Source organism: Dreissena polymorpha, chromosome 5 (genome assembly GCF_020536995.1).
Source record: "Dreissena polymorpha isolate Duluth1 chromosome 5, UMN_Dpol_1.0, whole genome shotgun sequence".
Classification (NCBI taxonomy): Eukaryota; Metazoa; Mollusca; class Bivalvia; order Myida; family Dreissenidae; genus Dreissena; species Dreissena polymorpha.
In genome coordinates this window covers 10175638-10192396 of record NC_068359.1, presented here as the reverse complement: position 1 = coordinate 10192396, position 16759 = coordinate 10175638, and the positions used below count along the sequence as shown (strand labels likewise).

At 37.0% G+C, this 16759-nt stretch overlaps 1 protein-coding gene across 1 annotated transcript in view; it reads left to right on the top strand.

Annotated features, from left to right (window-relative positions):
* Positions 1-16759, top strand: part of LOC127880981 (cyclin-dependent kinase 17-like) — a 133602-nt gene that overhangs the window by 101797 nt on the left and 15046 nt on the right. Inside the window, 6 exon segments of the mRNA XM_052428536.1 lie at positions 7311-7434; positions 8503-8563; positions 10483-10542; positions 13444-13507; positions 13509-13648; positions 14755-14797. Coding sequence (XP_052284496.1) covers positions 7311-7434; positions 8503-8563; positions 10483-10542; positions 13444-13507; positions 13509-13648; positions 14755-14797 — 492 coding nt within the window.

Here is a 16759-nt window from a genome sequence, read left to right as displayed (position 1 = left end):
ATAGATTTGAACTGTTTGTAAGTATCGCATCTTGGTGAATTTCCAAGAGCTTCAAGCCAGTTCTGTGTATTACAATCAATCAATCTTTGTTTAAATGACATTAAGAGTAATTCCACATTTCCTATCTCTTGACTTATCCAAACAAAACCAAATCCATAACGGTACAAAATATTTTTTACAGATGTCACCCAATTAGTTCTTCCGATTTCGTCATGCCGCTTTAACATAATATAACAGTTTCTAGGATATCGATCCTCTGTCATACTTATCAATTTACACCAATATTTAACGCATTTTACATGATGTTCTATACAAAGAGGTAATCTACCACATTCTCCTAATACAATGCTATCATTTACAGATTTATTTACACCAAGGAAATATTTACAACACTCGATTTGTACTTTTTCGAGAATGTCTGAGAATTCTATTCCATATATCTCAGAGCCATATGTAAGTATGGGTTTAACCATTGAATCAAACAATTTAAAATATTCCGTGTATGAAAAATATCCAAAGTTTCTTTGGTATGATTTAATAGCAAAAATAGATTTTCGGGCTTGAGCTGCAAGTTTTTCTTTCGCTTTCCTCCATGATAATTTGGGTGTAAAAAGAAGACCCATGTATTTATATACAGATGTGACATTTACGGGATTATTTTTTAAGACCCAATGTTCGTATGCTCTTAGCGGACCTCCATTTCTAAAAACAATAATTTCAGTCTTTTGTTGATTAATTGTCATACCAGTATTATCACAAAATTCTGATATAGAGTTCAATTGTGATTGTAGCTCGATCGCGGTATCGGCGCAACTCGCAACGTCATCGGCAAAAAGAATGCAAATAATGTCTGAAATATCTTCGGTGATAAAAATACCCCTATGACCTTTAGATTTTAGAAAGGTAGACAACTCGTTCATGTATAAATTAAAAATTATAGTGCTGGTTACGTCCCCTTGCCTAGTGCCGATGTTACAATTGAAGTTTTGCGTGACATTTTTATCATTTACCCGTACACATCCGCGTAGATTTGAATACATCGATTTTAATACTTGAAAAAGCTTCCCCTTGACCCCATTTTTACACATAGTTGTAAATAGTTTATGAATAATCAAACTATCAAATGCTTTTTGGAAGTCTACGTATAGAACATAAAACCTACCACCAGGTTTACACGTATATTTTTGGACCATGCTTTGAAGAGTAAATAAATTATCAATGGTTGAATATCCCTTGCGAAAACCGGCTTGTGCTTCTTCTATTTTATTGTTAAAATCTGCCCATTTGCATAATCTGTTGTATACGATATTGGAGAATATTTTATACATTACATTAATTAATGATATACCTCTATAATTAGAGGGGTCATCTGTAGCGCCTGACTTATATATCGGCACAATTATACTATCCCGCCAGATATTTGGAAAATGCCCTGTATTTAGAATCTTATTAAATAAATCTCGAAGTAAAGGACTTATCATATGCATCGTACTTTTATAAAATTCTGCCCCAAGGCCATCGGTCCCTTGCGATTTTCCATCTTTGAGTTTTGAAATACTTTTTATTATTTCTTCGTTCGTGATTTCTGAGTTTAAAATTTGATCTTGATCATCTTCAGTTTCGTTAACCTCTAGCTGTATATCAATTAGACTTGGTTGATTTTCTTTACAAAGAAGGCCTTTAAAATAATCGTACCATGCAAATGGATCTATATTACAAGAATCTTTGTTTTTCGTCTTATGACTACCTTTTATTAATTTCCAGAACAAATTTGGTTTAGTACGCGATAAAACCAATTCGTTTCTTTTCGTCGTTTGATACGCTTGTTTTTTGTCCGAGCACATATTTTTAAACCCTCTACGGAGTGATATATAGTATTGATAATCCGATGCATCATTACTTAAACGGAATCTTCGTAATGCTGCGTACTTCGTTTGTTTAGCTGCGTTGCATTCTCTATCCCACCACGGTTGGTTTAATGAATTGTCATTTTTATTAAGATAGTGTGTTTTATAATTAGCCTTCATATCGGATGCAGCGTATTTGTACAAATTTAAAATTTTATCGATCGCTTCGTCAATATCCGTGCACGCGATTGCTTCAAATATTTGCGCATGCTGAATGTTAAAACTGTTTTCAAATATTCTTATGAAATTTTGCTTGTGTGCGTCTTTCCATTTATACTTTTCTATTTTTGGTAAGTGTTCGCTACCGTTATTAAAGTAATGTTGATTGCCGCAATTAGCACGAATAATTTTCTTTTTCCCCAAAACTATTTTAGAACTAATAGGCAAATGATCAGACTCATCCCTAATCTCTACACAAAAATAAGTAATATGAGAAAATAGCTCAGTGGATACAACATGGTAGTCAACAACACTAGCGCCATTATTTGTAAGACATGTAAAATTTCCTAAAAAATCATCGTAGCTACGCCCATTTAAAATATGCATACCTTGCGTACAACACAGTTCAACGAGTGTTTTCCCAAAATTGTTATATCGTTCTGAGTCTTTGTTATTACGTGGGCGATCAAAGGGATCCGTGTTATAATCAACCTCTATGTTAAAAATGTTATCCACATTATCATCAGGTATATAATCTAATAATTTTTTTGTGCGTGCGTTTAAATCTCCTGCTAGGTATATACATGCATCAGCATAAAGTACTCTTAAAGAAGAAATATTAGAGTCAATAATAGTGATACCATTATTCTCATTCATTCGCTCATAAATTGGTGAACCTTCTGGCGATACATAGGCTATATATAATATGATATCTTTTAAAGAGCTATACATAGAACTTTTGATATACAGAACAATACAATCCTGATAGTTATGACATATTTGTGAAATGAAACCTTCTTTTAACAGATCGTTTTTTACATACGCGGCTATTCCACCACTATTACGCCATGCATTTGTTACTTTTGTTCTCACATAGTCAAAACATGTATAATTTGCTAATAAATCACAAAATTCATTGTTTTTCTCACCCCATGTCTCTAATAAACCTATGATATCAAATGAAAGTAAATAATTTACAAAGTCACAATTATTTACAAGTTTCCTTAGACCACACACATTCCATGTTATAATGGTAATGTTTTCTGTTGGGCCTTGACCTCGATCCTATTCCACCCCGCCTGTTGCCCCAGCTTCGCTTTCGTCATCGGATCGTTCCGCCTCACTGCCCTCGCGATAATCCCCTCTCACCACATTCAGCTGGCTATTGTTCGTGCGTGTATGTTGTCTTCCACGGGTATTTCCAATTTTAGTAATTTCGCCGGTCAAGTCGTCGTACTGGTACACCTCGTTATCAATAAATAGCTTGTCAAAGCGCAATGAAGCGTATTGTCCTTGACTTCGCGCTTGAACTAACCGCTTTCCCAGTTCACGCCTGTGTAGTTGCACTCGCTCAGTGAAATCCTCGCGTACGGAAAATTGAGAATTCCTGTCCAAAACTTCCCTTGATTTTTTGAGTATGGTCTCACGGTCTTTGTAGCGAGAAAATTTAGCGACAATCTGGGGTTTTTCAGAATTTTTATTACCCACTCTGTGCGCTCTTTCTATTTCGACGTGCTCAAGATCGGGCAAACCAAGTGTGTCATTGATGAAATGTCGTACCTTCAGTTCCGTTTCCTCCCACTTCTCCCCGCTTGTTCCCGGGATCCCGAGAAAACGCAAATTATTCCGCCGCGAATGACCCTCTAAACTGTCAATTTTCGAACAAAGGCTATGAATTTGTTTCTTCATTTCTTGATTTTCCTGTTTGAGCGATTCATTTTCTGTTTTTAACAAATTTACTGTGTTACTTATGTCATCAACTTTCGAGTTTATCGTTGACAAATCAGCGCGCACTTCGGCTTTCATTTCTCTGAGAAAACACATTACCTCACTGTCCTGGTTAGATCGGCTTGTGTTTAAATGAGCGTCCCGTGCACTCGCGGGCGTTGCAATCGTCTCCGTAGCTCTCGCTGCTGTTTCAACGAACGATAAAGTCCGTTGTTTTTGTGTACGCGGTGGTCCAGGATTCGTCTCCACATCCCCACCCAGTAACATCAACATAGACAGGAAAACAGCTAGACGCAAACAGACACTAACACTCCTTTTACCCACACACAGTGTACACAATCTACTTCTTGTCTTATTTGGCATCACAAATAATCCAATTCGCATCCTGTAAAGCACAGTATCGATAGCCATTTTTGAAATTATTGAAATTTTTCGAGAGCGCAATTTTCACGTGCAGCCATTAACAAGGGACACAACTCTGCAATAACTGTTTTCAAACTTATACAGAAATTCAGCATCATTTTGAAATAAATATTTTATGTATTAGCTTTAGGATTGTATATAATTAAAAGAATCAATAATTTTGATTTGACAGACAAAATGTAGAGCTATTCGGCTGTTTCAGTGTCTTTATGGAGACTCTTCTGAGTCCATTTCCTGGGTATGGAAATTGCTTTGTGTCTTATGAGATGATGTTGTTAAAGTTCCCAGAGTGGGAATCGTACTTTCGACCTCATGATAGCTAAGCAGACATATCCACTAGGTCATCGCAACTTAGATTGTATTTATGTTCCTCCCAGATATTCCTGTACCATTATCATGTTGCATTTTCCTCCCAAATATTCCTGTACCATTATCATGTTGTTTCATCTCAGATTTTCATCTACCATTATCATGTTGTGTTTTCCTCCCAGATATGCCTGTACCATTATTATGTTGTGTTTTGCTCCCAGATATTCCTGTACCATTATCATGTTGTGTTTTGCTCCCAGATATTCCTGTACCATTATCATGCTGTGTTTCCTCCAAGATATTCCTGTACCATTATCATGTTGTGTTTCCTCCCAGATATTCCTGTACTATAATCATGTTGTGTTTCCTCACAGATATTCATGTACCATTGTCATGTTGTGTTTCCTCCAAGATATTCCTGTACCATTATCATGGTGTGTTTCCTCACAGATATTCCTGTACCATTATCATGTTGTGTTTTTCTCACAGATATTCCTGTACCATATTCATATTGTGTTTTCCTCCAAGATATTCCTATACCATTATCATGTTGTGTTTTCCACCAAGATATTCCTGTACCATTATCATGTTGTATTTCCACTCAGATATTCCTGTACCATTATCATGTTGTGTTTTCCACCCAGATATTCCTGTACCATTATCATGTTGTGTTTTCCAACCAGATATTCCTGTACCATTATCATGTTGTGTTTTCCTCCAAGATATTCCTGTACCATTATCATATTGTGTTTTCCACCAAGATATTCCTGTACCATTATAATGTTGTGTTTTCCACCCAGATATTCCTGTACCATTATCATGTTGTGTTTTCCTCCAAGATATTCCTGTACCATTATCATGTTGTGTTTTCCACCAAGATATTCCTGTACCATTATCATGTTGTGTTTCCTCTCAGATATTCCTGCACCATTATCATGTTGTGTTTTCCACCAAGATATTCCTGTACCATTATCATGTTGTGTTTTCCACCCAGATATTCCTGTACCATTATCATGTTGTGTTTTCCAACCAGATATTCCTGTACCATTATCATGTTGTGTTTTCCTCCAAGATATTCCTGTACCATTATCATATTGTGTTTTCCACCAAGATATTCCTGTACCATTATAATGTTGTGTTTTCCACCCAGATATTCCTGTACCATTATCATGTTGTGTTTTCCTCCAAGATATTCCTGTACCATTATCATGTTGTGTTTTCCTCCAAGATATTCCTGTAACATTATCATGTTTTAGTTTTTTCTGCCCAGATTTATGTGTACCATTATCATGTTGTGTTTTCCACCCAGATATTCCTGTACCATTATCATTTTGCGTTTTCTGCCCAGATATACATGTACCATTATCATGTAGCGTTTTCTGCCCAGATATTCCTGTACCATTATCGTTTTGTGTTTTCCTCTCAGATATTCCTGTACCATTTTCATGTTGTGTTTTCCTCCCAGATATTCCTGTACCATTATCATATTGTTTTTTCCTCCCAGATATTCCTGTAACATTATCATGTTATAGTTTTTTCTGCCCAGATTTATGTGTACCATTATCATGTTGCGTTTTCCACCCAGATATTCCTGTACCATTATCATTGTTCGTTTTCTGCCCAGATATTCCTGTACCATTATCATGTAGCGTTTTCTGCCCAGATATTCCTGTACCATTATCATTTTGTGTTTTCCTCTCAGATATTCCTGTACCATTATCATGTTGTGTTTTCCTCCCAGATATTCCTGTACCATTATTATATTGTTTTTTCCTCCCAGATATTCCTGTACCATTATCATTTTGTGTTTTCCTCCCAGATATTCCTGTACCATTATCATGTTGTGTTTTCCTCCAAGATATTCATGTACCATTATCATGTTGTGTTTTCCTCCAAGATATTCCTGTACCATTATCATGTTGTTTTCCTCCAAGATATTCCTGTACCATTATCATGTTGTGTTTTCCTCCAAGATATTCCTGTACCATTATCATGTTGTGTTTTCCTCCAATATATTCCTGTACCATTATCATGTTGTGCTTTCCTCCAAGATCTTCCTTTACCGTTATCATGTTGTGTTTCCTCCCAGATATTCCTGTACTATTATCATGTTGGGTTTTCCTCCAATATATTCCTGTACCATTATCATGTTGTTTTTCCTCCAAGATATTGCTGTACCATTATCATGCTGTGTTTTCCTCCCAGATATTCCTGTACCATTATCATGTTGTGTTTTGCTCCCAGATATTCCTGTACCATTATCATGTTGTGTTTTGCTCCCAGATATTCCTGTACCATTATCATGTTGTGTTTTCCTCCCAGATATTCCTGTACCATTATCATGTTGTTTTTCCTCCCAGATATTCCTGTACCATTATCATGTTGTGTTTTACTCCCAGATATTCCTGAACCATTATATGTGCCATTATCATGTTGTGTTTTCCTCCAAGATATTCCTGTACCATTATCATATTGTGTTTTCCTCCAAGATATTCCTGTACCATTATCTGTACCTTTATCATGTTGTGTTTTCCTCCAAGATATTCCTGTACCATTATCTGTACCATTATCATGTTGCGTTTTCCTCCCAGATATTCATGTACCATTATCATGTTGTTTTTCCTCACAGATATTCCTGTACCATTATCAGGTTGTGTTTTCCTCACAGATAATTCTGTACCATTATCATGTTGTGTTTCCTCCCAGATATTCCTGTACCATTATCATGTTGTGTTTTCCTCCAAGATATTCCTGTACCATTATCATGTTCTGTTTTGCTCCCAGATATTCCTCTACCAGCTCCTACGAGGTCTGGCCTACTGCCACAAGCGTCAGGTGCTGCATCGTGACCTAAAACCACAGAACCTGCTCATCAACGAGCGAGGGGAACTGAAACTGGCGGACTTTGGTTTGTGACTGCAACCTGATCTAGAATCTTATGACCCTTGTTGAGAGCCTAGTGACATTGAATTAGGACCCAGCTATTTGACCTTGAATAATGTGAGCTACAACTACAATGTTGTGACCTTGATGGAGAATCATGTTTCCTTGACCAAGAAAACAATGGCCCTTATTTAGAACATCGTTACCTTGATATAGACTTGTGTGACAATTAGCTATACCCCAGATCTTAACCTAGAATCACATGTCCTAGACATAGCTGGAATTCAGATCCGGATATTGACCATTTCACTTTATTCTTTACATTGGATCTTGGTTAGTAAATAATTAACCAGTTAACCAAAACTGTTATATTTGAATGTTTAACTTACACTGAACTATTGACTTTAAACTGAAATAATTGTTATTAAACTGGATATTTTTTATTTAAACTGTACTCCTGATGTTAAGTTGGAGTTTTGAAGTTGAAACTTAACTTGTGACCTAAAATGTTAAGGGTTGACCTTGATGTTTAAACCTTTGAAACTGTAATTTTGGCCTTAATCTGTAGTGAAGAAATCTGTTGTTGTTTTTATGCCCCCGAAGGAGGGCATATAGTGATCGGACCGTCGGCCTGTCCATCCGTCTTTCCGTCACACTTTGTGTTTAGGTTTCTGCGTTAAGGTTTAGAAAAATGCTCATAATTTTTATGTCCCTTCAGATAGCAACTTGATATTTGGCATGCATGTGTATCTCATGGAGCTGCACATTTTGAGTGGTGAAAGGTCTAGAGCATCCTTCAAGGTCAAAGGTCAAAAAAAAAGCTTCAAAAGGAGATAATTATCTGTACCTGCCAAATGATAAAAAACAATAAATAAATCAAAGTGGTGCAGAAATGGGCATTGTGTTTCTGACAAACACATCTCTTGTTTCTTTTTTAGAACAACTTTATGTAATTTTATTTTAAGAATTACATCAAACTTGCCTAGAAAAAAGTTATATTTGTATTGTTCTTGTCCGATATAATATTGATAGTTGTACATGATTTAATTTATGCATGATACAAATATCTAGGCGGCCTATTTCCTTTTTTCAGGTTTGGCACGGGCCAAGTCTATACCAACGAAGACATATTCCAATGAAGTTGTAACTTTATGGTAAGTTGAATGTGCTTTTGACCAGTTCTCATTAAGATTCTTTGATTATACAGTCAAAATATGTGAATATTTTATATTAATAAACCTAAATTGTAGTAGTTTGTTTCTTTTAGTATGGCATTGTTTTGAAAATAATAATGTAAGCAAACTAGAATTGTATTTACATGTGCATACTTTATAGTATTACATCATTATGAAATAGAAATCACATTTCAAACTATAAACTCCAAGAGTTCTGGTGAGGCAATGAAAATGTAATTTGAATGGAAATCCACAGCATACTTGTGGTGAGCCTCTGTGATCGCCTTCTGTCAGTGGAAATCCACAGCATACTTGTGGTGAGCCTCTGTGATCACCTTCGTGTATTATCTGTCATGAGCCATCTGTTGGCTGTCATCAACATTTGCCTGTTTTCATAATTTTTCTTGTGAACACTGGAGGCCACATTTATAGGCAAATCTTCATGAAAAATGTTAGAACATTTATGTTAATGATATCTTTGCCAAGTTTGACAAATTTGAAACTGGGTCAGTGGAGTCCTAAACTAGGTCAGCAGGTCAAATATCAGAAAAAACTGTGAATACTCCAGCTTTTAAAACTCTAGAGAATACATTTATTAACCACTTTTTGTGTAATTGTATCAAACATGTATTCCAATGACATGGCAGTAGAGTTTGAAACAGGTAGCATGGGGTAAAGAACTAGGTCGCAAGGTCAAATTAAACAAAAAACTTATGAAAGCCACATTGTGTTTGCATTCTCTCTGCAGCTATATTTATAAAATTGTTGACGAATGTAAAATGTTAAAATTGTAGCGGCAAAAACTTGAGGAAAACTGACGAAGAATTTTTTAAAAATCGTGATAATATTTTAGCTTTAAGTTCTCGTGTGTATGGTTGATGAGTTTCAAGCTTGTTCTTATTTGTAAATGCATATATGAGTAACAATTGAGTGAATTTTTGTTTTTAGTAATAAAGAAAATGTCCCCATCTTTTTATGAGCCCCAATACAATTGTCCCACATGTTATGATTCTTCTGGAGAACACTGCACTCCTTAACATGAATATAATTCAACTTGCGGTAATTGAATTGAAACAGTAAATGCAAAGAATTTGGGAGTGTAACTGACACAAATACATAATATTATAATGTGGTCACGCCTTGGAACAAATATTGTAAAAAGGCATACAAGGAATTTAAGCTAGTAAAAGGCCATCTGAAACTTAAACTTTTCCAAGAATTAATCACAAAACACTTGAAGAGCATATATGCACAATTTTCACAAGGCCTGGCCATATGTTGTCACGCTTTTCCAGAAGAAACAGCTGGTATTGACAGTATTCTCATATCCCCATCTCCCACTCCACTCCCTGTCTGTCAGTCTGTGACAAGTCAAAGGGTGAATGCGAAACTATTCTAATAGCTTTATGTAGCTTATAATAGTTACAACAGTTTTACTGTCATCCCTTGATATTGGTTACTTATGTGCGTCAGCATTTCATTAGCACTGTGGTCCTCTGGAGAGATGAAATGGTGCTGAATTGTGTTTGCACATGACTTGTACATGTGTGTGTTTTGTAGTCTTTAGGTTGGTACATGATGGAAATTATTAGACTCAATGATGCTGCTGCTGCTGTAGCTGCTGCTGATGATGATGATCATTGTTTCACTGCTGCTGCTGCTGCTGCTGCTACTGCTGCTGCTGCTGCTGATGATGATGATGATGAGTATGATAGTGGTGGTGATGGCGATGAGTGATGATTTCAATGATGATGATGATGATGATGATGATGATGATGATGATGATGATGATGTTGATGATGATGATGATGATGATGATGATGATGATGATGATGATGATGATGATGATGATGATGATGATGACTAGGATGATGATGATGGTGATGATATATTTTCAGGTATCGCCCACCAGATGTTTTGCTAGGTTCCACAGAATACGGAACACCCATAGATATGTGGTAAGTGGAACAACTCGAAGCCTGCTATGAAAATAATACGGAAATCCAAAAATGGCTATTGTACTTCCGAGCTCCAGTCCACCATGGCTGTTGTACTTCCGAGCTCCAGTCCACCTTTGATTCAAGAAGGGCAGTTGTGTTTTGAAAGATAATAAATGTGTACGTAAACCTTATGGGTTTTAATACACAGGATAAATGTAACTGTGGGCTTGATTTGACAATAACAATGCTAACTCTTGGCTTTTATTTCATTACAATACTTCTATGGATAGCAATCCCTATCATAAAAACATCATTGCAAAATGTATCTGAATGTTTCCATTTGACGGTAATCATGTTAACTGTTACCATGGCAACCAATGTTTATAAAAAGAAGTTTTGTTAAATAGATGTGAACAAATTCAAACTGATCCTATAATTTAGTACATACACACATATACTTTTCTTTGTTTTGTTCAATTTTCATTTAATCCTTCAAATAATGTTACATATTGCTATAATAAAACATATAAAACTTCATTTAATTTTAGGAACCATGAATGTTAAAGAGTGAGTAACATGACAATAACAATACATGTATTAAAACTGTGGGGTCACCATGGTAACAATTTCAAAATGAGAAAAATTATGCAGTCCTTTGCAAGACAATGCAGAATGAAATTATTATAATTCCCAAGGGCATTTCTTGCCTCAAGATCTGGTATAGATAACTTGCCCAAAGTCCAAATTACTTTCCTCAAGATCTGTAATCCATAACTGACTCAAGATCCGACTGGTATCTATAACTGGCCCAAGGTCCCACTGGTATCTTTTTTAACTGGCCTTAGGGCCAACTGGTATTCATAACTGGCCCAAGGTCCAACTGGTATCTATAACTGGCCCAAGGTCCAACTGGTATCTAACTGGCCCAAGGTCCAACTGGTATCTATAACTGGCCCAAGGTCCAACTCCTATCGATAACAGGCCCAAGGTCCAAATTACTTGCCTCAAGATCTGATATCCATAACTGGCCCAAGGTCCAAATTTCTTGCCTCAAGATCTGGTATCGATAACTTGTCCAAGGTCCAACTGGTATCTACAACTGGCCCAAGGTCCGACTGGTATCTTCCTAACTGGCCCAAGGTCCGACTGGTATCTGCCTAACTGGCCCAAGGTCCAACTGGTATCAAGAACTGGCCCAAGGTCCAACTAGTATCTATAACTGGCCCAAGGTCCAACTGGTATCTAAACTGGCCCAAGGTCCAACTCCTATCGATAACAGGCCCAAGGTCCAACTGGTATCTAAACTGGCCCATGGTCCAACTGGTATCTTCCCAACTGGCCCAAGGTCCAACTGGTATCTTCCTAACTTGTCCAAGGTCCAACTGGTATCTACAACTGGCCCAAGGTCCGACTTGTATCTTCTCAACTGGCCCAAGGTCCAACTGGTATCTATCTGGTATCGATAACTGGCCCAAGGTCCAACTGGTATCTATAACTGGCCCAAGGTCCTACTGGTATCTTCTCTAACTGGCCTAAGGTCCAACTGGTATCTATTACTGGCCCAAGGTTCAACAGTACTGGTATCTATGGCCCAAGGTCAAACTCGTATCGATAACTGGCCCAAGGTCCAAATTACTTGCCTCAAGATCTGGTATCGATAACTTGCCCAAGGTCCAAATTACTTGCCTCAAGATCTGGTATCCTAACTGGCCCAAGGTCCAACTGGTATCCATAACTGGCCCAAGGTCCAACTGATATCTATCAGGTATCTATAACTGGCCCCAGGTCCAACTGGTATCTAGAACTGACCCAAGGTCAAACTGGTATCTATAACTGGCCCCAGGTCCAACTGGTATTTATAACTGGCCCAAGGTCCAACTGGTATCTATAACTGGTCCAACTGGTATCTAAAACTGGTCCAAGGTCCAACTGGTATCTATCTGGTATCTAAAACTGGCCCAAGGTCCAACTGGTATCTATAACTGGCCCAAGGGTCAACTGGTTTCTATAACAGGCCCAAGGTCGAACTTGTATCGACAACTGGCCCAAGGTCCAAATTACTTGCCTCAAGATCTGATATCCATAACTGGCCCAAGGTCCAAATTACTTGCCTCAAGATCTGATATCCATAACTGGCCCAAGGTCCAAATTACTTGCCTAAAGATCTGGTATCGATAACTTGCCCAAGGTCCAAATTGCTTGCCTCAAGATCTGGTATCCATAACTGACCTTAGGTCCAACTGGTATCTATAACTGACCCAAGGTCCAACTGGTATCTATAACTGGCCCAAGGTCCAACTTATATCTAGAACTTGCCCATGGCCCAAAAGGTATCTATGACTGGCGATGGCCCAACAGGTATCTATTACTGGCCCAAGGTCCAACTGGTATCAAGAACTGGCCTAAGGTACAACTGGTATCTATTACAGGCCCACGTTCCAACTGGTATCTATTGCAGGCCCAAGGTCCAACTGGTAACTATAACTGGCCCAATGTTCGACTGGCATCTTCTTGAACTTGCCCAAAGACCAACTGGTATCTATAACTTGCCCAAAGATCAACTGGTATCTATATTACTGGCCCAAGGTCCAACTGGTATCTATAACTGGCCCAAGGTCCAACTGGTATCTATATTACTGGCCCAAGGTCCAACTGGTATCTATAACTGGCCCAAGGTCCAACTGGTATCTATAACTGGCCCATGGTCCAACTTGTATCTCAACTGACCCATGGTCCAATTGGTATCTCTACTGGCCCAAGGTCCAACTGGTATCTATAACTGGCCAAAGGTCCAACTTGTATCTAGCATTGGCCTATGGTCCAAATTTTTGCCAGTCATCTGAAAATAAGTACTTGAGGTGAATACTTTGTGATCCTATGTTTTTCCCTGTTTTCCTTCATTGTGTTTGCCTGTTGCAGGGGTGTTGGGTGCATATTTTACGAGATGGCGTGTGGACGGCCGTTGTTTCCCGGATCAACGGTTTGAAGACGAGCTGCATTTAATATTCAAGACTCTCGGCACACCGGACGACTCTGTTTATCCAAACCTCTCTCAAAATGATGAGTTCAGGGAATACCACATACCCTTGTATCGCGCAGAACCTCTTATAAATATAGCACCACGGTAATGATTTACAAGTTTCAAAGATTGTTTTTTCTTGTGTGTAGGGTATTTGTCTAAGGATTGAGAGATTATTGATCAAACTAAATACCAACATTTTCTACTTCAGTTTACATCATATAACATTTTGGTATTTGTTGATTTGTTGAACTTGTGCATTTGCAGTCGTCACTTTCCTATGATCAACTTTGCTGAAGATATTCCTGTTCTAAGCTCACCTGAGCACAATGTGCTCATGGTTAGCTTAAGTGATCACCTTTTGTCCATCATTCTTTTACCTTGTGCGTCGTAAATATTTACCTTGTGAAAACTTGAGAGGCAACATTTATTGCCAAATCTTTATGAATTTTTTTTTCAGAATATTTCTCCAATTGATATCTCTGAAATTTCAACACTGGGTCATGTGTGGTCAAAACCTAGGTCACTATGTCAACTAAAAGAAAATGCTTGTGAACACTCTAAAAACCACACTTTTTGCACAATCATCATGAAACTTGCTGAAAACATTTGTTTCATTTGAATTTCAGTAGAGTTTGAAAATGGTTCTGGCTTGGTGGAAAAAATAGTCAAGAGGGGGATGGGGCAGTAAATGTACATGATCCTTGTAAAACCTTGTGAACTCTCTAGGCTTACATTTACTGCCCATTATTCAGGAAACTTGCTAAAAAAAATGTGTTTAAATGATATCTTTCAATAAATTGGTCCAGTAGAAAAGGTCCTTGTTTTATTTTCAACCTCTTTACAGTTATTGGTCCTTAAATATTCTTCTTTAAAGATGAGATGAAGCATTCATCGTAAAATCATGGATTTAACAAATTGAAATCAGCAAAACACCATTATAATGCGTGTGTGATTTACGTGTTTATTCCTAGCGTCTAGAAAACAGGCCTAGGCAAACAGCGTAGACCCAGATGAGACGCCGCATGATGCGGTGTCTCATCAGGGTCTGCGCTGTTTGCTTAAAGGAATTTCTGCAAGAAATAATCTGAATATAGAAATAAATATACTAGACATCCCTAATTTTGGAAATAAATTGATCCAATTTAGAAGGATGGGAGAGTTCACTATGAATAAATGGCTTAAACGTGTTTATTGGTTTATATTTGTAGATTGGACGGGGATGGTTTAGATTTGCTGTCAAAACTTTTACAGGTAAATACTTAGAGGTTATTCCTCACTTTGTCCAAACAAAATGTTTGTCAAAGGACGATCATTATGAGATACCTCGAAATCAAACATGATTTTTTTCTGAACACAAATTACATAAACGTCTTATTTAGACTTTTTTATCCCCCGCCATAGGCGCAGGGATATTGTTTTGGCGTTGTCCGTCCCTGTCTTTCCGTCCTTCTGTCTTTCTGTCCGTCCGTCCGGAGCCATATCTTGGAAGTGCTTTGGCGGATTTCATTGAAACTTGGTATGAGTATATATATGGATAAGAGAATGATGCACGCCAAATAGCATTGCACACCATCTGTTAATAACGGAGTTATGGCCCTTTGTATCTTGAAAACATGCTTTTTTTGTGTGTCCAGAGCCATATATTGGAAGTGCTTTGGCAGATTTCATTGAAAGTTGGTATGGGTATGTATATCAATAAGAAGATGATGCACACCAAATGGCAGTGTACACCATCTGTTAATAACGGAGTAATGGCCCTTTGTATCTTGAAAAAATGCTTTTTTGAGTGTCAAATATAACCCTATTGTGTCCAGAAGCATATTGGCGGGGGATATCAATTCAACAAATTTGCTTGTTTATCTGGAAAGTAGCAAAGTTAAACATAGATATCATTAAGATAATAAAAACAATTTTCCAATAAGGCCACTCCAAATTGATTTGTTGGTCTACTTATTTTTGATAAAAAGTTGAAGAGGCGAGCGAAAATTAATTTTTTTATTTTTTTTGAGAACAGGAAAATTTTCGAGCGAGCAATGAGCGAAGAATAAATAAATCACATTTTGATAGAAAAATATTGCATTTACAAGAGATACAGGTTTAAACAGCTATAGTTTACATTCAAATCAATTCTTATACAAAGAAACAAATCTTTGTACAGACAAGCAATAATATATCTATGAGTAACATACTTTTCAAATAAAAATGCACTCAAATAAGGTTTCAGCACTTAAACTTTAAAATGTAGAACACAAGTCTAAAGCTAGTGTTTTCATATCAGGAATAGCATTACTTGTGTAAGTTTTAATAAAACATCTTCTAATGCAATTAGTAAAATAATATTTTATTTTTATATTGAATAACTCTTCCATGAAGATTCTGCGCTATAATATGAATTTGCAGCCGTTAAAGCTTCCGATTTGATTTCATGTCGGAACGATGCTACAGTTTGATGTATATCGACCTCATATTTATAGGAGTAAGTTGCATATGACCTTTGACCACGAAATATAACCATATCATTGAAGTAAGGGACACATGTCTACCTACTGCTGCTTATATTTGCTCGAAGTTTTCAATAGTGAAAGGTGTGAAAAGGTATACCATGTTGCAAGCTGTGAAAAGGTATACCATGTTGCAAGCTGTGAAAAGGTATACCATGTTGCAAGCTGTGAAAAGGTATACCATGTTGCAATAGCACTGGAAGAGGGACAATCATCAAAATGATAATGACAGACATCCATTGTCGATACCTTATTTTAAAAGGGGCATATCGATGGCTAGTACGGTATTGTATTTTTCTGAAATAAATGTATACATTACAAAGAACTTTTTTGATGTTTCTAAAATACACGGACCTAGCTGTAAAACATGTTCCGTCAACCATGTATTTTAATACTTCTAAAGCATTGTCCCTGTGACTCTTTTAGAACCAGCCTTTAATGATTTTATGTTTATTTTTTGTTCACTTAAAATTGTGTTGTAGGAAAAATTTGCCTACATATAGGGAAATACCGTCGATATGCCCATGTAATGAAGAAAACGCATAAACAAACTTACATCATGTTTCCCGATGTTGTTAAATTGAACATGCTTCAACGGTATCTGCTGATAGTTGCATGTTCGAACGTGAACAAACACCTTCAAATAAGTCACAGAACGAAGCAGATGTGTTTATATTTATAAGGGTTGGCTGCAGCAGTTTGTTAAAACAGT